Source organism: Cicer arietinum, chromosome 4, assembly GCF_000331145.2.
Source record: "Cicer arietinum cultivar CDC Frontier isolate Library 1 chromosome 4, Cicar.CDCFrontier_v2.0, whole genome shotgun sequence".
NCBI lineage: Eukaryota > Viridiplantae > Streptophyta > Magnoliopsida > Fabales > Fabaceae > Cicer > Cicer arietinum.
In genome coordinates this window covers 59173240-59198944 of record NC_021163.2, presented here as the reverse complement: position 1 = coordinate 59198944, position 25705 = coordinate 59173240, and the positions used below count along the sequence as shown (strand labels likewise).

General features: G+C 29.6%; 4 protein-coding genes across 11 annotated transcripts in view; 1 reads left to right on the top strand and 3 right to left on the bottom strand.

Annotated features, from left to right (window-relative positions):
* LOC101514586 (plasma membrane ATPase 4) overlaps nt 1–1054 on the top strand; it is an 8239-nt gene extending 7185 nt beyond the window's left edge. Inside the window, exons 14-16 of the mRNA XM_004498525.3 lie at nt 77–259; nt 354–535; nt 616–1054. Coding sequence (XP_004498582.1) covers nt 77–259; nt 354–535; nt 616–712 — 462 coding nt within the window. The 3' untranslated portion in view covers nt 713–1054. The remainder of the gene's footprint in view (nt 1–76; nt 260–353; nt 536–615) is intronic.
* A 208-nt stretch (nt 1055–1262) lies between these two features.
* Nucleotides 1263–3596, bottom strand: LOC101514270 (peroxidase 45-like). Its single transcript, XM_004498524.4, has 4 exons — nt 3151–3596; nt 2871–3068; nt 2378–2543; nt 1263–1800 (listed from the first exon to the last, which is right to left on the bottom strand). Exons 1-4 carry the CDS (start codon nt 3358–3360, stop codon nt 1394–1396), a joined length of 981 nt encoding a protein of 326 aa, XP_004498581.1. The 5' UTR covers nt 3361–3596; the 3' UTR covers nt 1263–1393.
* A 1340-nt stretch (nt 3597–4936) lies between these two features.
* LOC101513928 (plasma membrane ATPase-like) lies at nt 4937–16019 on the bottom strand. 2 transcript variants are annotated; one of them, XM_004498523.4, is made up of 16 exons: nt 15892–16019; nt 15012–15131; nt 10440–10676; nt 9095–9856; nt 8822–8944; nt 8624–8728; nt 8383–8527; nt 8000–8164; nt 7511–7749; nt 7393–7425; nt 7199–7280; nt 6947–7107; nt 6509–6682; nt 5977–6159; nt 5584–5768; nt 4937–5286 (listed from the first exon to the last, which is right to left on the bottom strand). In XM_004498523.4, exons 1-16 carry the CDS (start codon nt 15937–15939, stop codon nt 5190–5192), a joined length of 2859 nt encoding a protein of 952 aa, XP_004498580.1. In that variant the 5' UTR covers nt 15940–16019; the 3' UTR covers nt 4937–5189. The 2 variants fall into 2 exon arrangements, with proteins under 2 accessions (XP_004498580.1, XP_027189109.1); XM_027333308.2 differs by lacking the exons at nt 15012–15131; nt 15892–16019 and having other exon boundaries at nt 10440–11017.
* Nucleotides 16020–20159: 4140 nt separating this feature from the next.
* Nucleotides 20160–24914, bottom strand: LOC101513383 (pentatricopeptide repeat-containing protein At4g32430, mitochondrial-like). 7 transcript variants are annotated; one of them, XM_073366889.1, is made up of 5 exons: nt 22124–24903; nt 21962–22036; nt 21667–21784; nt 20839–20964; nt 20160–20491 (listed from the first exon to the last, which is right to left on the bottom strand). In XM_073366889.1, exons 1-2 carry the CDS (start codon nt 24493–24495, stop codon nt 22012–22014), a joined length of 2397 nt encoding a protein of 798 aa, XP_073222990.1. In that variant the 5' UTR covers nt 24496–24903; the 3' UTR covers nt 20160–20491; nt 20839–20964; nt 21667–21784; nt 21962–22011. The 7 variants fall into 7 exon arrangements, with proteins under 7 accessions (XP_073222990.1, XP_073222991.1, XP_012570697.1 ...); XM_073366890.1 differs by having other exon boundaries at nt 20160–20451; XM_012715243.3 differs by having other exon boundaries at nt 20839–20961.
* Between the last annotated feature and the right edge of the window lie 791 nt (nt 24915–25705).

Sequence of the window (25705 nt, the reverse complement as noted above, 5' to 3'; positions counted from 1 at the left end):
ATATATAGTATGAATAAACGTTTAGAGAGGCACCAAAGTTTGTTGTGGTAACAATAGTGTGTTCTGTAATTTACAGGTTGCAACTTTTATAGCAGTGTATGCTAATTGGGGCTTTGCAAGAATAAAAGGAATGGGATGGGGTTGGGCTGGTGTAATTTGGCTGTACAGTTTGGTAACCTATATCCCTCTTGATTTACTCAAATTTGCTATCCGCTATGTTCTGAGTGGCAAAGCTTGGGACAATCTTTTGGAAAACAAGGTGACTTTTTTTCTTTCATTTTCCTATACATATTATCTTATTTATTATTTTTTGCACTGTTGATCTAATCACGTTCATGCTTCTCTCATCACAGACTGCTTTCACTACAAAGAAAGACTATGGCAAAGAAGAGAGAGAAGCACAATGGGCAGCTGCACAGAGAACACTTCATGGTCTTCAGCCTCCAGAAGCCTCCAACCTTTTCAATGAGAAGAATAGCTATAGGGAACTTTCGGAGATTGCGGAGCAAGCCAAGAGACGCGCTGAAGTTGCAAGGTAAGGCATTATATATATTGAGGGATATTGCTTAGATAATAAGTTAGGTATCATTAACAATTTTTGAAAATATGTGACAGGCTTAGGGAGCTTCACACTCTGAAGGGACATGTGGAGTCAGTGGTGAAGCTGAAGGGACTTGACATTGATACAATTCAGCAGCACTATACAGTTTAAGGAGCTTGGACAATTTTCAAGAAATGGTTTAGTGCTTTTTCTGCGAACAAAATCACATAACGACGGAGAAAGATTCAAAGAGCTAGTCAATCTATCTTTTAAGTTATTAAAAAAAATGGCAGGCTTGTAAAAATTTGAAGGGTTAATCCTTTTCTTATAATCTATGCTAGGAGGAAATACTATTCTCAAGTATCAAATAACATCATTGATAGAGTTTACTTTTTTTTCTTCCTTGGATAACATTAGTGTTGTGTTATTAAGTCCGCATTAAGAGCTCCATATATTGGTAATGATATAGTTGCTCAAAGCTCAATATATTGATATTGATACCTTTTCTCAATACTTTCAATATATGTTTTCTCTCCCTTCTTCTACATCCATGTTTTTTGGAATGGAAAGGCAGGAGAGGTTCCAAAAGATGACTTCTAAGGAGGTCATCCGTTCTTGTACTACTCTCACAAAAGCACGCTTAATTGTTTTGTTCTGATGAAATCTGGTGCTTTAGTAATGATATGATCGCATCTTTATAAGAGGAAATTGGAAAATGCAATGATAACATTTTTATTTGTTTTATTATCCTCATTCCTAGACCAGCCTTGTACATTCTTTACAACAGAAAGAATAAAACAACAAGAAACTAAAAGAAATATTTCATAATGATCACAAAACAAAGTGAATGACTCAGTTAATCATCGCACAATTGTGCCTGATTTCGCCTTGGCTTGCAGTTTTGACCCCGATTCGGCCGAGCTTTGTTATAGCAATGACAAAAGATTTTTCGAAGGCTGTGTTGTTGGATGCAAACAAGTTCACTAGGCTTTTTGAACTTTTATGAGTAAACAAAGATTGATCAGAAGAGAGTAGTCCTATTCCTTTCTGAAGATTCTTGTAATACTGATTATCAAATGTTCTAGGTGTAGTAGGGTCCAAGTCAATGGCTAATCTGGGGTCCACATCTTTTGGACACACTTGTTGAAGCTGTTTTGCATATGATGGATTAAGTGATGGATCAATTATCTTCCCACTTCTGAAGTTGTAAATTCTTTTGGAAAACTGGCTGCAGTGAGAGAATCCAATAGTATGTGCTCCTGCAACAACTCATTTCAATTTACATTAGAACTTTTTGGGATAGGAAAACTTGTTTGGATAAACAGGTTAATTCAAAGTTTATAGCATAAACACTTATAGGGTAAGTGCTTATGAATAACCTATTTCATCGACAAAATACAAAAAAAAAAAAAGTCAAACTGTTTTTATATAAGTTATAAGCTGCTTTATAAGCTATCCTAGAAAGCTTATGCGAATAAATTGAAAACAGCTTATCATGTCATAAGCTGTTCTCATAAGCTCACTCAAACTATGATCACGGATACCGACATCGGACAGGCGGACACGACACTGACATGTCGAAACTGGTAATATTTGAGAAAATGAATTAATTGAATGTAATCAAGGTGACAATGTTGTATCGGATACCGGGACACGCCTTTCATCAAAGGTGTCAGTGCTACAGAACTCAAACAGCCTCACAAGTGTTTATGTAAGCAAATAAGCTCAAATAAGTCAATCCAAATAGACTCTAATCAGTATATCACAATCACTCTACAATAAAATCTCATACTCTCAAGCTAACAAGTCTTTTGGTCATTTATATGAATGAAATACCTGATAGAGCAATTAGATCAGTAAGGGTGAGGCCATGTGAAGCAAACATTTTTGTTAGCTTTGCTAGTTTATATTCAGGATGAGGTAGATGGTTTGTCACACTTGCTTTTGTAGAGATTCTTCCATCTAGTCTTCCCAACTCTACTTCATAAGATGGTCCTCCTGTCTGAAAACCAATTTTTCGTGTATTCAACAGAATTGTACAAGAAATAAAAATATTACAATTATCTACATAGCCAAATTTTTTATTGATGTTATACATTCAAGCCAAAAAAAGAATGATATTCCATAAATTTTCTTATAAATTGACACAACCTTCCAACCAGGGTTTTAAATTACAATTACAGTCATACTTGCGTCGCAATCTTTGATACTGCTCTAAACTTTGTTGATGAAATTATTTAAAAGACTACTAGTATTTAATGAAAAAATTGCTCTAATATTTAAAATATTTTGAAAAAATTATGAAATTTTATGAATTTTGATAATTTACCAATGCTATGACATCTCTAGTTGCCAATGCCAAAATGTCAGCACATGAAACCTTGTTTTGACAGCCAGGAACACTGTCAACTGCAGCTTTGGCTTTGATCACAGTGTCAAATCCATCACCAGCTAATGAAAGATTGATAGGATTATCTTTCTCTGAAGTGCTGTTTCTTGAAGCTAACATAACAGAAGCATCACAACCCTGTAATACATTATTATAATAAAGTTTAGTACTTTAGTTTAGTAGTGCATGCAAGAAAAGAAGATTAAAAACTTTTGATGACCTGAACAAAACAATCATGGAAGAAGAGTCTAAGTGTAGCAGGTGCTGTAACAAATGTTTGTTGAAGTTTCATCTCAACTGCATTGTGGACTATTGATTCAACATTTGGACATGTGTTTTTGTAATAGTCAATACTAAGTTTTGCTGCATGACAAGTACTAGCTATGAGTTGCAAAAGAAAGAGGTTAACAAGGAAGGTGTGAGAACTCATTTTGTTGTTGTTGTTGTGTTGGTTCTATAGTGTATGAAATATTTGGCTTAGTTGGTTTTAGTGACTGCATGGTTATATAGTTAAAGGGTGTTCGAACAACAACTCGGTTCAAAAGATAAATAAAACGATAAAACGCAAACAATGAAATGTGATGTTTGGTAACGAGAATTGGAAAAATATGTCTACGTCTCCAATTACAAAGTAATTGTAGTTCAATCTTATTATCAGTGAAAAGAATTTGAGTTTATAGTGATATAACTCATATTTAAATACTACGGTAAGAATTTGAATTTATAGTGATATAACTCATATTTAAATACTACGGTAACAATACTCTATTAAAGGAAACAAAACAATAGTAATCTATATAGCACGACACTTTAAATTGAAGGTGTGTTTGGTGTCTGACATCAATATATGTGGTGATATTACTTCTATTTTGTTAAATTATTACTGATGTCTACGTGTTAATGTCAATATGTGTTTGATGCTTCATATATAACTTTCACCAAAGAGAAATCCTTATTGAAACTTTCTTGTGAATTTTGAGAATATATCTGACAAAGCACTCAGGGTAATGGCCATATAAATTTGTGTGATGAGGTTGAAGTGGAATTGCTCTTGGAGTTGGGGATGCAACTTCTTTATTAAAAGTGCATCTTAAATTTGTTTTATACATAGAAAATTAGTTTGGTCCCATACATAGTGTGTAGGTGCTCTTTTTCTATATTTTACTTGTTATAGTGAGATCATAGCTGTATACACAAACATCAATTACCCCTTCAATTGTTTCAATTTGGCCAATGTCTTACATCAGTTTTATATTGTTCTTTTCTTAATCACATATCATATGATAGCCACTTTGAATACTACTTTTTGGGTATTTACATCTATGGTAATTTCTATTCATATATTAAAAAATTTAAATGGAAGAATGACACAATGCACTTAGCCATGTGTGCCCCTCTTTTGTCATGTGAAAAATTTGTATTGATTTATATATCTCTTTGTGAAATAGAACATTCATAAAGAGAGTTAGACAAAATTTGACATGATTTGATAATATAAAATTTTAACACAAGGGATCCATTTACTAAAGGGAGCAAAATTTAGTTAGTACTAGCAAAACTTTAGAGGAATATGACTTGGCATCTACTCCCTCTCTTAAATAAATATTAATAATAATATTCTTCCTCTCCAAGAACACAAACACGTATTTTATTCTCATTATCTTAATTAATATATATATATATATATATTAAAAATATTATTTTATGTAATTATATACTTATAAGTTAATTTAATTGTTAATTTTATCAATTACTTCAAATTCAATTTACTAATTTATCTTCTATCAAATTATCAACTAACTTATCTACAATTTTTTATTTACGAGGTTTATTTTTATAATTATAGTTTGCTAGTTGATGTTCTTAATTCTACAAAAAGAAGTATTGAAATAGGTTATTTTTATTTTGGACGGAATTACTTATTTGCTATTTTAATTATTTATTTGTTTGATTAACTTTTTTATGGTTAAGAGTATCATATAATTTGTCATAGATGAGGCACAAGAGACAATATAATACAAGCTTCCATGTAATTTATCACATAATAATAAGATAATCAAATAACTAACCTCTATTAGAAAGAGTAACAAAAATAAAAATAAACTACATGTTTAACGGAAAAAAAAAACAACAAAAAAAAAAATGGCATGACATGATCATTTAACATTCAAAAGAATAACCAGTCAAATGGGTAAGGTCTTTGAGTCTTTCTTTGTCATTAGTAACATTTTGTCATGAGACAAAACATTGAACCAATTCTCAAAATGTATAATTCTGCTTAGTTGTATCAATGTCAAGTCCCTTCAGCTTCACCACTGACTCAACACGTCCCTTTAGAGTATTCCTCTCCATAAGCCTGTAATACATTCATTTTCAAAATCTTTTAGTTTGGTTCAAAAACTACTAATTTAGTTTGGTTCAAAAACTACAATCAAAGTTCAGTTTAGCAGTGCGATTCAATTTTTGAGATTTTTTAACAGCCTTAAATCTCGATAATAATTTTAAAAAATAGAAGTGATTGAATATAACTACATAAGTCTGTGTGGAATATCGAAAACACCTTCTATATCAAGTGAGTGCTACATTATTCATTACTCTTGAATACATAATTTCCACTTCTTGAATCATTTTCAACCATTGAAATATGGCTTACCTTGCAACTTCAGCACGTTTCTTGGCTTGTTCTGCAATCTCTGAAAGCTCTCTATAGCTACTACTACCTTCAGTGTAAGTGTTGGAGGTAGATGGAGGGTGAAGACCATGAAGTGATCTCTGTGCTGCTGCCCATTGTGCTTCCCTCTGTTCTCTTCCATAGTCTTTCTTTGTAGTGAAGGCAGTCTATGATGAGAAATCATCAAAAAAATTAGATAATTCCATAGTCTTTCAAACATGATAATTCAGTTATTTTAAGAAAATCAAAATCTGTAATGAAATTTGAACAGTTTGATCTCAATCCAACAGTCATCGGTGTGCTGACTGCAGACAATTCAAGGCTTCTCGTCATCAACAATGAGACAAATGCTAAGCTAAAATAAAAAGAACCTACCTTGTTTTCCAAAAGATTGTCCCAAGCTTTGCCACTCAGAATATATCGGATTGCAAATTTGAGTAAATCAAGAGGGATATAGGTTACCAAAGTATACAACCAAATTACACCAGCCCAACCCCATCCCATTCCTTTTATTCTTGCAAACTCCCAATGAGCATACACTGCTATAAAAGTTGCAATCTGCCAATTACATAACAAACTATTGTAACCACAAAAGAAAGATAATAGTGATTAGGAAGCTAAAACACATGTAACTTTATATATACCCTATCTGGATAAACAATTTAAATAAGAGCTTATACTATATGCGCTTATCATGTAAGTGTTTATGTAAAGCTATAAGATGTTTTCATAAGCTATCCTACAGAGCTTGTGGAAATTAACTGAAAACAACATATAGACATGTCATAAGTTGTTTCCATAAGCTCTCCTCTCACAAGTGCTTATGTTAGTAGATATGCTCAAATAAATCAATTTAAACAGAACCATAGTATTGTTGATTGAAAAATAAGAAGAGGTTCAAGCTTACCAGCTGAGCAATCATAAAAGCACCTAGTAGTAGAAGACCAGGTCTTTCAACAAAAGACCAACTTCTTGACCTAGTAACAAAAATTAGTGCTTGGCTTATTATACTGACTTGTAGGTATAAAGCTGCCATCATCTCATCAGGACTATGTCTCAAAGACCTCACACCAAACTTGTCCTGCAACATTTAAACCTAATAGTGCTTAGCATTTTTCCTAGTTGGTTATTATGATATTGAGAAAGAATTTAGTTCAAATATATCGTCAGCGTAAATTTTTTTTTGCACTGTCAAATACAAACAATCATAATTGTCGGATCAAATTATTAAAAAACGTCTGACTTTAATTATAACTACTTTTAAAGTCACACATATGATTGTTTGATAGTTGACGGTATATCAAAATTAAACTCAAAAAAGAAAAAAAAATGTAAGTTAATTTACCGAAAAGAAGTCGGTATCTTTCATTGCCCAGAAAAATATGACTGTCATTAGTGCCATGTAACTGCCAAGCACAATGCCAGTAGCAAATATCTCCTTCAGTTTCCAACTGTCAGGTAGTGGAGATGCTTTCACTCTATCCTTTGATATTGTCATAATGGTACCTAAATGTATGGTAGTGAATTAGGACATTAACTTAAAGATTTATGTACTAGTAAAAGAATAACATGGAAGGTTAAGAACATGTTATCTTACCATCATTAAGTACTGCAATGATCAAAACCATGAAGGGTGCAAAATCAAACTTCCAAATCAAAGCAATAAACATAAAACCAAACTGCCAAATTGAAAAATGAAAAATCAATAATCATTAAGTATATGATTTAAATGTTCAAGTACATAGAAAAAAATCTAACACTTTTTTTTGTTAAGCTTACTGCAACACATACCACAATACGTATGGTGATCGACACAGCGTAAATCTGTTCAACAATTCAAATTTGAGATTAGGCAACTAAGAACATTAAATTAATTCAAACAATTAATTATATATTCAAGGAAACTAACAGTATAATTCTTCATCCTTTGGAAAATGGCTCTGCTTGTGAGAACAGCACTAATGATGACACTAAGACCAGGCTCAGTGAGGACAATATCAGAAGCACTTCTAGCTGCATCTGTAGCATCAGCAACAGCAATTCCAATGTCTGCTTTCTTTAACGCAGGCGCATCGTTTACACCATCTCCTGTCATTCCACATATATGCTTCCTCTCTTGCAGCATCTTCACAATTTCATATTTGTGTTCTACCATATCATACAAAGAAAAAAAAAGATTAAAATGATAGAAATGTTGAGAAATTTGAAACCTAGCTACACTAGAGATAATGATATAGCAGCTTCAAAAACTGAACAGAAGTGATGACCAAGTATGTTAGATGTAGTTGAAAGAAAAATAATAGAAGTTCCAATCTGAGATTATTTAAAAAAAATACAGTTATTTGATTGATGAATAAGGATATAGTTGTGAATAAAATAGTTTAACTGAAGTACATACCGGGAAATACTCCTGCAAATCCATCGGCCTTCTCAATCAGCTCGCCAATAGGAAGATCTGAAGTAGAAGCATCTTTGTTTTGACCAAGCAATGCAGATGATGGATACATGTTTGTTCCCATTCCAAGCCTTCTACCTGTTTCTTTACCAATGGCAAGCTGATCCCCTACAGAACCACAAACACCACCAATAATTTCAAAGCTATAAACTTTAAATTATGGAATGAAAGCTACAAATGATTCTAAATTATGTAGGCAAATGTGGCCCATGCGGCTACAATTACAGTTGCAGAGACCTCTAAAACCTTTAAATTGCGGCTGTAACTATAGTTACAGAAAGCAATTTAGAACTATGTAAACCAGAAAGTACGGACTCAAATCTTACCAGTAATCATCTTGACATTGACACCAAGATCAAGAGCTCTTTGAATTGTTTCTGCACTATCATGCCTAGGAGGATCAAATAGTGGTAAAAGACCAACAAACTGCCATGGTGAACCAGGACTATCTTTTGTTCTCTCAGGTACTTCCTGTTACACAAATCATATACAATACAAGAAAAAATAAAACAATGCAATTTAATCAACTAGAAAATTAAACATAGCTGATACATCATTATTACTTACCTGACAAGCAACACCTAAAGATCGAAGTCCCCGCTGCGCAAACTTGTCAATCGCTTCATGAACCCTTTTCTTCACACCCTCTTTGCAGTTGCAAAGGTTCAATATCTAAAAGAACATAAAAACATAGCTTAGTGAGTCATTATTTAAAGGCTTAAATCAACTTTTGACCCCCTAAGTATTGCGATTGTGCGATTTTACCTGTTCAGGAGCCCCTTTGCTAGATCTATGCCAATATCCATCAGAATCAATATAGGTAAGAGCAGTCCTCTTGTCTACAGGATTGAATGGAAGAAAATGAACCCCATTGATACCAGCTCTTGCCTGATCAATCATAAACCAAATGTAATTCCAGCCACCATCATACAAAGAAAAAATAAATAAATAAATAAATAATGAAAATTACTAACAATACTAACATTGGCTGTTTAAAAAAACATTGATCATATTTTTTGAAAGAAAACAAACACTTACCTCTTGTGGGTCTGAAAGCATTCCAACAATTGCAGCATCAATAGCATCCTGATTTTCAATCCTAGAAGCTCTAGCTGCTAAAAGTATCACAAAGTCCTTATCTACACCCTTAGCAAACACCTCAATCAAGTTTCTATCAACACTAAGCTTATTCAAAGTGAGAGTTCCAGTTTTATCACTGCAAAGAACATCCATTCCAGCCATTTCTTCAATAGCTGTCATTCTTTTTGTGATTGCACCTTGCTGTGAAAGCCTATGAGAACCAATAGCCATTGTAACAGACAAAACAGTTGGCATTGCAATTGGAATTCCACCAATCAAAAGCACCAAAAGATTGTCAATTCCATCTCTATACTTTCTATGTTGTATTGGATACATCACTATAAGCTCAATAAGAATTCCAATAGCAATTGAACAAATGCAGAAATTTCCAATAGATGTAAGCACTTTTTGAAAATGTCCAACTTGGTTAGTACTATCAACCAAATGAGCTGCTTTACCGAAAAAAGTGTGAACACCAGTAGCATACACAACTGCTTCAATCTCACCCTTCTTGACAGTTGATCCTGAAAACACTTCTTCAGTTGGATACTTTGTCACAGGAAGTGATTCTCCGGTTAAAGCGGATTGATCAACACTCAAAGGATCTCCCTCAAGAAGACGCGCATCAGCTGGAATGATATCTCCTAATTTAATGCTGATTATGTCTCCGGGTACTAAAATTGCAGCATCTTGTTCACCCCATTTACCATCTCTTAGTACCTGAAATTTTTTATTCCCCCAAAAGTTGAACAAACATTAAAAAAAGATAATGCTACAAATAATGCATGCACACAGTGTTAGAAAAGCAATCCTTCAAAGGTAAACAATTACGAAAAACGAAAACAGAGAACACGTGATATTTGATCATGAAGTTCGATCAATTGTGCCTACGTTTCCGATTGCAGTGCAGCTGCAATACATTTGTATTATTTCAAGCCTAAGGCTTACATAGTACAACTTGTGCTTGAATACTATTGTCCAGCTTACAAGATTACCCCTAAGCCATATCTTAGGCTTCACCCCCCAAACCCCTGTCGCAGTCAACCAAATGTTTAGGCCGAGCCCAAAGACTGTCCCACTTATCAGTAAACTATACGTACCTACACATGCATATACATTGAATAAAGATAATGCTACATGGTACATGTTTGGATTAACAGCGAGAGTTTTGCTGAATCACAGTTTGCCACCATGATTCTGGCAAAAGCTACACTTTGAAACTTCAACAAATTCACAGTGCTACCGTGATTTCATCAGACTCATACACTAGGAAGAATTAAATTAGGAAAAAAAAGGAAGCTACCTTGGTTTTGGGAGCAAGACCAGCCATGAGAGCAGCAGCAGCATTACCAGCATTGTTTTCTTCAATGAAACTAATTGTGGAATTGATAACTAACAAAGCAATGATTCCAACAAAATCTTGCCAATCAGGTGGCCTTCCACTTCCATTTGCCAAAGCAATTGCCATTATAGCAGCAGCTTCCATAACCCATGACAAAGGGTTCCACATAAATCCCAAAAACTTCAAAAACTTGCTCTCCTATAATAAACCATTTCATCTCAAAAATCATTAATTACATATTAATATGCATCTAACTATTCATATGAGTTTGTAATGCATAATCTTCTACATTACTATGTATTCTAAAACCATATGAATTTGTAGAAATTAACATGCATAATCTTCAACCATCTCTTATTCTATTGGTTAAAAAAAATATCTTATTCTATTCAATAATAATAGTAATAATAATGTAGTTAAGTTTAGGTTATAAAATGAATCCATTGTCTAATGATAAAACTACTTAAAAAGATATAGAGTCAAGATTCAATTTTTTGTTGGTGAAAGAGTGAAGATTCAACTTCAACCATGATAATATTGTGAGATCCAATTTGGTCACTAAAAAAAATAAAAGCAATTTGATCACATTTTCATACGTATATTACTCTTATTCATTGGTTTTATATTCGTCAAGCATATGCGTTTATGGTGGTAGGTTATGTGCATTCAACTTCTTTAAATGGAAAAATTAGCATAAATGTGAGATTATTGTATTTTGTTTAATTTTTAATTGTTTAATAGTACTCATCTTCTTACAACTCCTAATAAAATAGGTTGTGTGTGTTTTTAGATTGAAAAGTACCATTATTTTTTAATATTGAAGTAGTGTTTTGTTCAATTCTACATCAATCATTTTCATAGAATTGTGTGTACTTATATCCAAAATGAAAATTGTATGTAGTTTTAAGTTTTTCAAATGATTTTTATTTTTATTCTTATTCTTATAATCTTGCTTTGGACAGTTTATAATATCAAATAAATTTATGCCATCACAAATTTATTTCCAATAGAAATGAAGGAAATTGAAGTGAATGGGTTTCAAAACATGTCATCAAGATAATTCTATGTACAAATATCATTTTTGCTACTAAATATTAAATTTATTGGACAATCAATAAATTCATGCAAAATTACTTTTGTCATTGTGATGGTTCAAGGAAAAAAAAAAGCGAGTGACTGAAATAATGAGAAAATATAAGGTTATGTCAAATGAAGAAAAACAAAATTAAAGGGAGTGTATTCATGGAAACTTTAATACTAGGTTGATAAGTTATAAATGTTGAAAAAAATAAGCGTAGCTGAATGAAAGCCTAAAAAAAGTTTACATATTTTTTTTTTTTGTATTAGTTGTCATTAAAAATAAAGATGTATTTTAATATAAAAATTTACATATTGTCTTTTGTATAAATTAATAGAATATTTTATATTAATTTTTTTAATGATTTTCAACTTAAAGTATTCAATAATTTTTCTAAAAAAGAATAGATTTTGTCCCCAACACTTATAAAATTAATACTTTCAAAAGTCCCTTACAATAGTAGTTTCAAAAATATTAATAGTTATTATTTTGTTGACGCAAATAATAACATTTATTATTATAAAATAAATATATATTTCTTTTTTTAAGTATAATTATATTTTATAATTTTATCATAAAATTTGAAATGAATGAGATTAATTTTATTTTCTGTAATATGAAATGATGGAAAAATGATACTTAGAAACCGTAAATTGAAAGCAATATAATACGATATAAATAGAATATTTTTTTTGTTAATCTATTATTTATTCGTTAAAAAATGGAGAATTGGTCATCTTTGAAATAAAGAGAGTTTGATATAAGAAGAAATATATATATATATTTAAAATAAGGATAAAAAAGATAACTTGTAATTGTTGTTGAAATTAACACTATAAAATTTATTCACTGATAAGATAAATTAATTTAGTTTGTTAATTTTCATTATTAATTTAAAAATATAAAGTATAACATAATATACTAAACCTAAATTATGTGTTTCAAAATATACTTATATGAGGTATGGTTTCTTTATTTTAATTAATAGGAGAAATTCAAGTCGCATCGTGAGATAAATATGCTACAACATTTATAGGTTGAATGATTCTTAATACAAACGAGTTAATATTAATAGTTCTAACAAAAAGTAAATATAAACAATTACACTAATATATAAGATATGTAGAAAGTTCTTTTATAATTGCAGTATTAGAGTTTTTATATATATATATATATATATATATATATATATATATATATCCCTCTTTTCAAATTTTTTTCTCAATTGCCCTACTTTAAAACTTATTTCTCTAAATGTTCTATTTTTTTTCTTTAATAAGAGGTCGAGGAACCGACCACCTGAAGAACAAACTTTCTAAACAAATGTCGTTTCCTTGGGAAACGACTCTAATTGAGGAGTTTTTTTGTTGTTGTTATATTTTAATATTTATTTATTAATAGAATTATTAGTTTAATTTTAAAAAAATAAAAATAGTAATAATAAATTAAAATAAAATACATTAATAAATTATAAATTAATTTTATATTTTAATTATTATTATTATAATAAATAATTATTATAAATTATTTAAAATTTATAATAATTATTTTAAAATAAATATTATTATTATTCAGTTAGAGTTATTAATTTAATTATTTAAAAAATAAAAATATTAATAATCAATTAAAATAAAATAAAGTACATAAATAATAAAATACATTAATAATAATTTTAATGATATTATAAAATTTAATAATAATAAGAATAATAATTCTAATAATAACGTGTTAAAACAAATACGAGGAAGTTGTTATAACAGTAAGAAGTTGTTATAATAACATTTCAAGATAAATTACGTGTACCTAATATTTAGGTGTTAAGTAAATAAGTTGTTATTTTAGAGTCAAAATATTAGGGACACATTATTTGTTTTTTTTGACACGTTATTCTACGAACTTCCACTTATCGAATTATTAGGGACACCTCATTTGTTTTGGCATCCAACGGTGAAACATGATTCAAGTTCTACTATGCTACATCACCCTAAATCAACTCATTCATTTTTTACGGTTTAACTTTTAAAAAATCATATTATATTTTATTACTTTAATTTATACATTAATATTTAATTTTATTATAACTTAAAATATTAATTTAAATGGAAAAATAAATAAAAAAGTACGTTAATAAAAACTTTAATAAACTTCTGTAACAAAAATTATGAAGAAAAAGTATGAGTAACAAATTGTTTCTATTAATGAGCTAACAATCGTAATTAAAGGAGAAAAAAAAGGCTAACGGTTATATATTAACTACAAAAAAGCTAATGGTTAGAAAATTATTATTATTTAATAAATTAAAAAGAAGTTAACGGCTATAAATTAATAAAAAAAAATGATTAATTTATTATTATTAATAAATTAATAAAAGGTAGAAAAAAAAGGTAACTGTTATGAAGCACCGTTCCTTCTTGACAGTACCGTGATGACACATTGGCACAACTCCAACGGTGAACCCACCAAAAATTAGAAGTTAAGTAATTACACGCTGTCAGACGAACTCATTTTCACTCCCGTTGTAGATGCTCTTATTATAGCAACTCTCTTTTATCATCAAAATATTAGGGACACTTCATTTGTTTTGGCAAACAACTTCCTCCTCTTATTATAAGAACTTATTTCTATTTGTTTTGACACATTATTATTAAAATTATTATTTTTTTATTATTATTATTTAAATTTATAATATTATTAAAATTATTATTATAATTATTAATGTATTTTATTATTATTATTATTTATTAATGTATTTTATTTTATTAATAGTATTTTGAATTTTTAAATATTTTAATTATTTATAATTTATAATAATTATTTATTATAAAAATAATAATTAAAATATAAAATTAATTTATAATTTATTAATATATTTTATTTTAATTTATGATTAGTATTTTTATTTTTTTTAAATTAAACTAATAATTCTACTAATAAACAAATATTAAAATATAATAAAATAAAATAAAAACTCTTTAGTTAGAAGTCGCTTCCCCATAGAACAACGTCTTACTGAAGAAAAAAAGTAGGACGTTTAGAGAAATAAATTTCAAAATAAAACAATTAAAAAAATAAATTTAAAAAGATATATATATATATATATATATATATATATATATATAAACTCGCATTATTACGGTGAAATATGATATGTCTTTTAAATTAAGTGAACATTTTAGGATCCAACAAAAATTATATTAATTGTCTTTAAAATGTTTATCAAACTTACAAATCTACATATATTTTTTTTATATACATTTTTATTATTTTTAATATAAACATTTATCAAATTTTTAATAGTATCAATTTAATAATAATTTTTCTTTTCTTCAAATTTATTTTTAACAATATATGTATCAATATTGTTATTTTTTCATTTGCAAAAATATTTTTAGATATCTTAATTAAATTCGTGCAACTTACGGTAATATACCAGGTTAATATATATAATATAATACCTTTTTCTCTTCTAATTTGTTTGGTCCAAACGATTGAAGCCTTTTGCTTCCTTCCTCTGATGTGAGACCTTGTCTTGAACATTTCAATTGCTCAAAAACCTCTTCTAATGGAATTTGATCCTAGTAATTAACAAACAACACAACAATAATGTCACATCAATGAGTGTAAAAAAAAATCAATGAAGAAAATATGATGCTTTTTGCCACTGTACTAACCGTAAAGATTAAAAACAATTGATATGGGAATTTGTCTAGTAAAACTAATGTATTAATATTTATCTTATATCATATAATATATTTAAATTTAATATTATAAAATAATAATAATAATAATAATAATAATAATCGATTATATTGAAGATATATAAAATAACATAAAAATAGATTAAATTAAATTAATAAATATTATTAAGTTATAAATATATAATTTAATCCTTGCCTAACAATAAAATATATAATAAGTTATCTCATTAATGTTATATAAGGTATTTCAATTAATTATCTTTTTATAAAACCCTATGAAATGTTATATATTAATTGCTTTATTTATATAATTTTCATAAATACCTAATAAAAATGAAAGTGAAACAAGCTTTCCTAATAGGCCTAACTCAACTAACTAAGCGCAACTCAGTAACAAACAGTTCTTGAAGAAAAAAAAAAAGATTGAAGGAAAAATCCAATGGTAAGACTTAATAATAATAATAATTATTATTATTATTGATGTGAGAAGTTGAGATATGTGCATCATATTGTTGGAGTTCCATGTGAACCATTATCAATAGTGAAGATACATACCAATTTAATAAGCCAGTAACTCACGTACATTAATGTTCTATGAATAATAAAAAATAAAAATAAAAAGAGCGAAGATACATACCAAATTGATATTCTCGTTTTTGAGTTGTTCTAGGCTGATGCTGTTCATGTTGAGAGAATTAATGAGAATGGTAGACACCAAATAGAGAGAATGATATGTGAGTTACTAGAGTGGCTTATTAAATTGAGGGATTCAAGACTATAGAGTCACGCTACAAGTGAAAAGTCCAAATGAAAAGTCCAATATTAAGAAATGATATCTAGTATTGGGCCAACACGAGCAATGTGAAGCCTAGAGATTTTAGGCTTTTAATTTGGTTAAACGTTATTGGAATGTAGAGCTTTCTTTTATTATGGTTTTGGATTTGATAATATCCACTTATCAAGTTCCCCTACATCCGAATTTTAAAATAAATTCTAATATTTTTAAATAAAAATTATAATTTTAAAATTTAGACCGTTCGAGATCGAACGATTGAGATGAGACGACGGTATTGACGGATTTTTTAATAAAATAATAGGTTATTAATATAATAATGATAAATTATTAAAATATTTATGTCATTTATGCATTTACGCGATGCATCTGTTCTCTCACCTCGCATCTCCATTCAGACTACATTGTCCCTCATATTTTTTCTGATTAGTATAGTATAGATACAATAAAGTATAGTGTCAATGCAATTGTAATATATTGAGAATTATGAATTTGTTTGAATGTGTTGTGCAATTAATTTGGGTATTTTTTTTTAAGAGACATACTATGTTTAAACATAAAAAAAAAGTGTTATTTGTAAAAATTGTAAAACTTATGTCAATAAAAACTTTAAATAAACTATATGATTTTTATGAATTTCAATTATAATATTTTATTTAATATTTTTTATTTCCCTAATATTCTGTGCAAGATCAGTCATGCAGTTATATAAAACTTATGTCCAATTATGACAGAGATTGAGAAGAATTTAGGTTTTCTATTAAACTTTTGAGTAATTGAGAATTTAATTTAAATAAATAAAAATTTTAGTTTTAATTTAAAGATTTAAGTGTTACACCTTTTAATTAAAGAAACAAACATTATATATATTAGAAGCACTTGTAAATTATAAATGTATTACAATTCTTATTCAAGTAATCGATAAAAAAAAATTAGATAATATTAATAATAAAGATAGTTAATTATATGTATTAAAGATTATAAATACTCATATAGTGAATTAGATAAACATCTAACTAGTTGAAAATACTAATTAGCTAGTGTAACTAACTAACCAAGTTAACTAATTAATCTTAAGTTAGAATTTGTTTATTACACTTTAAGTTTAAAAATGTCAAGAAAAAGATATTGATTACAAAGAATAAGAAATTTAAAAATACATCAATTAAAATATTTTGAAATGATAGAAATAAATCGGCTAAAAGATTTTGAAAATCGATAATACATCGATTAAGATCTTTGGATGTAGAAAATTCAGCTAAAAGATTTTGAAAATCAATAATATATTGGTTAAAATTTTGGATTTAGAAAATTCAGCTAAAAGATTATTGGATGCTGAAAATACATTGGCTAAAAGATTTTGAAATGTCAAAAATAAATCAAGTGCGATTTTTTTTCCATAAAATTTATTCTTTTCTTAAAATAAGAACAAAGTTTTTTTTAATGCAATCTTTCATCTTCCTTTTTTTTTTTTGTAGCAGTTGTAAAATCAAATCTACCAGATCTTCTCTTAGTTACTTTTTTCTTTTTTAACGAAATTTCATATGCAATTCTTAGTAATTAACTTATACGTTTAGATGAGAATTCAGTTACAGACATTTTTTTTAAACAAGAACAATTTACTGTCACATACAAATTAAATTTCTTAAAACTAAAATTAATTTTAAAAAATAGAATTTTTTTATCGAATAAAACTAGATGTTGACCCACGAGACATTTATATTTATACTTCAAAAGTGTCCATAGTTTTCTATTTGAGCAAAATCAATGTTTTTTTTTTTCATAATAAAAGAAAAACAAAAACAAAAATAAATCTTTATAATGTAATAACGTACACACATACATATAACAAAATATTTTAATTTTCAAAAGTTGATTTTTCAATTAAATGATTATAACTATCACTTCTATACAGAGACTGTGTTGCAATTAATTCAACAACTCTCCTCTAAAAACACTTGAATACTTTTCTGAGGTTTCTCTTGTGGATACTTTTCTGCTTCTTCTACACATTGTAGAAATAACTTTCACGTTCACGATATGCATGTTCTTCATTCAACTTTTTGGTTTGTAATTTCTTTAACATCTTAGTTTCAATATTCGATGTATGATCACTTTTGAAGTATAAATATAAATGTTTTGATAAAAAAAAATATAAATTTCCCGTGGGTTAACACCTTGTATAGATTATAGACAATGAAAACATAAATGAAGATTATTTCATTACATTGTTACTTTTAGGCTTTTTTTGTTAGGATAGAGATTGAGTCTTTGGATGTACAGTTAATTGAAACTTTAACTTTGTATTTAAATAGATAATTTTACTTTTAGTTTAGAAAAATAATTGTTACATATTTCAAATATTAAAGAAACAATTAAAAAAATGTATCATTAAGTTTAAATTAAAAAAAAATCAATTTTAAATATAATTAGATAAATTAATTGTGCCTTTTTAATATTCTTTATACATATATTAAAGATTATTTTTTACAACTACTTTAATTTGATATGTATCATGACTATTTGAGCCATGTCATATAAAAATGAACAAAATAATAATAATAATAAATTCCGATCCTCTTATATTTATATATTATGTATCTATTATATATCATAAATGTCGGATTTTCCTTTTTCATATATGCAACGTTTATTCATTTATTCAGGATATTGTTATATTTAACATTTCTATGAACAATTGGTGGAACAATCGTGATGAAGATATTCTTCCTATTAATAATAATAATATTCTTTCTCTTCTAATTAAGAAATACTACACAAACACGTGCATTATTCTCATTATCTTAATTATAAATATATTTATATATATATATATATATTAAAAATATTATTTTATATAATTATGTATTTATCAGTTAATTTAATCATTAATTTTATCAATTAATTTAAATTCAACTTATTAATTTCTCTTTTATCAAACTATCAACTAACTTATTTACAATTTTTTACCAACTGAGCCAATTGACGAGGTTTATTTTTATAATTGTAGTTTGCTAGTTGATGTTCTTAATTCTACAAAAAGATGTATTGAAATAGGTTATTTTTATTTTGGACGGAATTACTTATTTGCTATTTTAATTATTTATTTGTTTGATTAACTTTTTTATGGTTAAGAGTATCATATAATTTATCATAGATGAGGCACAAGAGACAATATAACACAAGCTTCCATATAATTTATCACATAATAATAAGCTAATCAAATAACTAACCTCTATTAGAAAGAGTAACAAAAATAAAAATAAACAACATGTTTAACGAAAATAAAAGAGAAAAAATTGGCATGACATGACCATTTAAACATTGAAAAGAAAAACCACTCAAATGGGTAAGGTCTTTGGTTCTTTCTTTGTCATTATTAACATTTTGTCATGAGACAAAACATTGAACCAATTATTACTACCTGTTAACAACATTATAAGACTGCATGCAATGCAATTTTGACTATCTGTTAACAACATTATTTATTCAACATGGCCTGCATTTACTCATTTTCATCTAGAAATATTGGTCCTTTCACTCCTTTGCATTGTTGCTTAATATCAAATGTGTATTTACTACTAGGCTAATTCTATTATGGATGACTGGACAGATAATCCATGGTCGATTACCACTAGAGAATCACTCAAAATACCAACGACCTCAAAGTTGAGGGATTTAGATCTCTTACAACCGCTTCACAATATAACAATGGTAGAAAACATAAAAATAAGGAAATCACAAATGCATAGAAATGCCTACGTTAGCAATGAATGATCTAGATCGCCTGCAGTATTCCACATTTTAAATCTCAACCATTGAGTTGAGAAATGACCAGATCATATTATATATTCATTCAATTAATTTTAACCATTGATTTCGATTTGACGATTGAGATCAATTTCAGGGTCCACAATTATTGCCGCCAATCTAATTACAACATCTCTATTGTCACTAAGTTTAAATAATTCCAACATCTCTATTGTCACACCAAGTTTAAACTATCTTTGGAGTCTGATATTTTCAAGACTAGATTAGTTACTAGATTTCATAATATGCTTGAAAGTTATCCTTTATGTACAACATCCATTAAAAAAGTGAATGGCAACAAATAATCAAGACAAAAGTAATATTCAATGTTGGCAAATTGCAGTAACTCGTCATCACAAAAAATTTCATCAAATATATTATATGTACATTTGACTATTTTTACCAAAATAAAAATCTTTAAATCAGAAGATCTCAATTCATCTGGCATGTAAGAATTATGTTCTATTTAGAAGTTAGATCAATTGTTTTGGAAAATAGAAACTTCAATTTTACATAAGCAGTAGACTTTAGTCTAACCAGCAAGTGGATTAGAATGTAGAGTTATGAGTCTTATCTCTGCAAGTGGTCGATCTCCTGCCCCGGTTGCCACCCGAGTGCATGTTGCAAGTGAATTCTAGATGAGTCATTTAAGTGAATATTGGTAACAACAAAAATACACAAGTATGAGACTCTAAAAAAAATACACCTTCACTGTGTTGTCAGAGCTAGTTTAAATTGATGAAATAGAATGAAATCACAATAAGACCCACTTAATTGGATCGTTAAAAATAAGATGAAAAAGGATGAAACATATGGAATGAAATCCATTTCATTTAATACTGACCAATCCACTTTTTTTTTTCTTCTTAATTAAATAAATATGCAAACATAGCTTACAAGTCCGAGGTACCTTTTCAACTCAATTTTTCTCTTCAACCCAATTTTGTTTATATATATAAAAAAAAAAGACGATGAAGATACCTTTTCCATGAGATCAAGAACTTCAAATCCATTTAAATGTGGCTGTTTAGCATAACTTATTTAGAACGGACTTCCATTAGTATTTGGACCACTGTTAGCCATTGACAATATTCCCTTTGCATTCTGCTGGAACACACAAAAATGTATATAATTGCTCCATATACTTATGCCGATCCCCCCAATCCACACCATAAACCAAAAAAATTCACATTAAGATACTTAAATATAACTACGGTAAGATAATTATATTTCAATAACAGTAAAATCGACCTTCGACCAGATAATTAAGAGTTGGAACCTGGAATAACATTTTTCAAATGCTAAGGAGTAAGAACAATTTACTAGGTTATGACAGAACTGATGGTTTCTTAAATATGATAAAATCCCATAAGTTTACAAATTTGAAAGGCGTAACAAATAACACTGAATTAGCTATAGAGAAAAAGAGATTTCTTTTGAGGACTTCTTAATTTGAGTTATAGAAAAAACTCTCAAATATGATGAAATAGATTACTTGAAGTAATTTAAAAAGCCATATTGAATGCAAAGATGTTTTTCAATTGGATCATCTTGATAGCAGTATATCTTAATGCCATGTTAATCAAAGCGACATTTTTCTAATAGAAACTATGTGCCCTTTATAGACCAAGATTTCATAGTTCTGATATTTGCGTTTATGCAATATTTTTCCTATATACCTTGTTAACCTATGGAGTCCAGTTTCATTTGTTTTCTAAAATTCATCAAACATAGAAATCCATACAGTATATTTTGCCCTGCTCTAACATATCTAACAATTACTACCAAAATGCAGGAGGAAAAACTCACCTTCAAAGATTCTCTTATCTCATCGTTGAATTTCTTGCCCCCATATACTAGTCCCTCTTTGTCAGTACCAGTTGGGTCCCCTCCTTGAATCATAAAACCTTTAATATTGCGGTGAATTCTGGTTGAAAAACATTTACACATAAAAATTGAATTTAAGGGGTGATAGATAATTTAGCATCGGAAATTGAATTTAATTTGTAAAATAATTTATATTTACATGAAGCAAGGGTTTCAAATTTCAATATGAGTATGCACAAGTAACAGAAAAGCAGGCATGGAAGTGAAGAGTAACTACCTCGGAGGTTTTAGGAAACTCGTCACAGAAGATTTCGCAATTGATGTCACCTAGGTTTGTGTACAGAGTAACCGACTGCAAGAAAGAGCAAAATAGAGTGAGTTAGAAGAGAAACGCACAATAGAGTGATAGAATACAATAAAAGAGAGAGTTTTCAGTTACCTATCACCTTCCTTCACTCCACTATCTTTTGAAAACATCATTTGCAATCCTAGAAAATCTGCCATTCTACAAATAGTCTCAGACTCAGGGTGTGACTTATCCCCTGAGGAGAAACCATGCAAATGCAAGGAATCAACATTTGCAACATCCACCCAACTAAATCCAACTTCCTTCTTCACTCCCCTCCCTCTCATCCCTTTTCTCACTTGAGCAACTTTCTCCCAATTCCCTTTCGCAGCATACAAGTTTGCCATCAACACATATGGACCTGAACTTGCAGGGTCCATTTGAATCAAACTATCAACAACCCTCTCTGCCATCTCCACATTTCCATGTAATCTACAAGACCCGAGCAAGCTTTGCAACACCGATAGTCCAGGTCCGCCTGGAATACGATGCATCAACTCTTCAGCCTCATTTAGTCGTCCCACACGACCCAGCATGTCCACCATAATTGAATAATGTTCGGGGGTTGGTTCAATTGAATGTTTTTTCACCATCGTGTCAAATATTCTATGGCCTACATCAACCATTCCTTTTCTACAACATGCAGCCAAAACAGAAAGGAAAGTGATGGAGTCAGGACTGCAACTTTCCCTCTCCATTTCCTTATATAAACCCATCACCGACTCATAGTCTCCATGTCGAGCATAGGCAGATATCATTCCTGTCCAAGAAAACTGTGTTTTTTCAGGCGTCTCGTTGAATACTCTTTGAGACTCGTTAATATTTCCACGCTTGCCGTACATGTCAAGCAGAGCCCCAGCGACAAATGGGTCGGTGCTTAAACCAAGTTTGATCAAGTGAGAATGGCAACGTTGTCCGTGTTTCAAAGATATATCCTCGGCTGCAGCAATGGTGTTTAACACACTACCGAATGTGTATTGGTTGGGCTTTATTTCCTTTATTGCAGACAAAAATGTAAGGAAAGCTTCTTTATACAAGCCATTTTGAGCATACCCTGAAATTAATGAATTCCATGATATTGTTCCTTGATAGTTAAGCTCCTCAAAAACCTTCTTTGATTCTTGAATGGACTCAAACTTAGCATACATGGTAATAAGGCTATTGGAGACATTTTTTTCTGATGAAAAGCAACTTTTTATGCATAACCCATGAATCATAAGACCTTCTGTCACCATATTCCTGATTGTTATAGCGTGCAATAATCCTATAAATGTAACATCATTTGGATACACACCATCAATTCTCATAGCATTAAAGAGAGACACCGCATCATCTTCATCAATAGAAATCATTGTCGTCCAAGACACCACATTTCGATTACTCATGACCCAAAAAACTTCCTTTGCATCTCTAACAACGTCACATTTTGAATAAGTCGAAATCAAAACATTGCAAACTGCAACATGTGTTCCATAACCAACTTTTTGAGCCAAACCATGAATTTGCTTCCCTAGCTCTAAGTTTCTCATATAACCACAAGCAGAAACCGCACCCGTAAAGGAAACATGGTCAAGCAACATACCTTGTCTCACCATGTTAACAAACAACAAAACAGCTTCCAACCCATAACACTCCCCTTCTTGAGCATACCCCGAAAGCATCGCATTCCAAGAAACCAAATCTCTTATAGGCATTTCATCAAACACTCTCCTAGCATCATCTAATTCCTCCAACCTAGAATACATTGTCACAAGTGCATTCCCTATAAAAACTTCACAGCCAAATCCACATTTAACTATAAGAGAATGCAATTGCAACCCAAATAAAAACCCAAGATCATCATCCCAACAAAAGGAAAGAGCAGTAGTGTATGTCACAGGATCAAAAACTATCCCATTTAAACGCATAAAACACGCAAAATTCAACGCATCTACACTCTTGTCAAACCCAGAAAGAATAGTATTCCAAGAAACAATATCAGGATGACTCAAACTCTCGAAAACACGCAAAGCGCATTTGAATTTATCAGCTTTACAGTACATTTTCATAAGCGAGTTCGACACGGCGATACGGGAAACAAACCCAGTAGACACCGCGAATCCGTGGATTTGGGAACCCAAATTGAACTCTCCATTACAAGCCTTGAAGGACAATGCAAGTGTCACCTCATCAACATTTTGAAGCAAATGAAAGTGAAAGTGTTTCTTGAGTAATGAAAGAGCTTGAAAGGGAAGGTTTTGGTGTAAGAAGTTAAGCATGGAACGGTTAATTGAGGAAACATTTAGGTGGGGCATATTGTCGAACAGGTGGTGTTCATGTTCGTGTTTGAGTGAGTGGAGTAGCTTGGAACAAGTTTTGAATGATGTTTGTAACGATGTTTCGTGGACATTGAAGATTTTGGAAGGTACCCGTAGTGAGTATAGCATAACATGCGAAAGAGAAGAAGTTTTTTGTGCTAACATCATTTATTAATTATTTTATATTTGTACTAAGTGCTTTTTGTACTAACATCATATGAGCTTGATATTATTCAGTAACCAAATATCCCTCACAAGCTAAAAAATACTTTTCTTAAGATGCATTCTTACGTCCCAAACTTTTTTACCGTGAAAATATTGAAATTAAAAGGCTTAATTGCAGTTTTAGTCCCTCTATTTTAGTTGAATCGCGAAAGTAGTCTCTTCCTTTTGTTTCTCCTCAGTTTTAGTCCCTAAAACAGAATTTTAGTCCAAAATTTGATAAAATTTCATTTTTTTTGCATTTATTTAAGCCACACAATATCTCAAGGTTTCATTTGCAACAATTATACCTGAAATATATGATTATAAATGGTGTAGTATGGTTTTAAAAAATGAAATTTCATCAAGTTTTGGACTAAAATTCAGTTTGAGGGACCAAAACTGGGGAGAAACAAAATGGAGGGACTACTTTCACAATTCAGCTAAAATAGAGGGACCAAAATTGCAATTAAGCCAAATTAAAATATATCATTATTAATAATTTAGTTTTAAAACAAGGTAAAGACATGAAGGAGATGTAGTCACGTGCCTAATAATATTGAACGTAAGCTTGGTTTTTGTGTGTATTTCACTATGTCTGATCACATTTGTCACCTTTTTTCTTCATTTTTATTTTAATTTTTTTCATTCAAAAGTGAGAATAATTTAGAAAGAAAAAAATTCATTTTTATCAGAAACAAACAGAGCCACTAAGAAAAGAAAAAGTTTCATGTGAATGTGACAATAGAAGCTAAACCTCTTCAAATTGTTCCTTCATCACACAACAACAACACCTATGGTTGGTTTCATTCCACTATCTTCTCTTTTTACTCATATTTTCTTCAATTTAACTCTCCTTTGACAACAACAAAGCCTAGTAGCAAGTCACATGAAAACTCTTAGGTCATTCAACATAGTGACTCATCACATCAAGAAGCTTCTGTGTAGTAAATACCTCTTCGGTCGAGAAATGTCATAGATTCTGATGACTATCGCGCTTCCTTTTCTGCTGTGGTGAATCCTTGTTAAACCTAAGGTAGTGAATATGTGTGAATCCTTGTTAAACAAACGTATCACATCCAAAAAATCATTAGGACAAATTGTATTTTTTGTCGCCAAATGTAACCCTTAATGTTCTATTAGAGACACTAGTGTAATTGAGAATTTGCAATTTTAA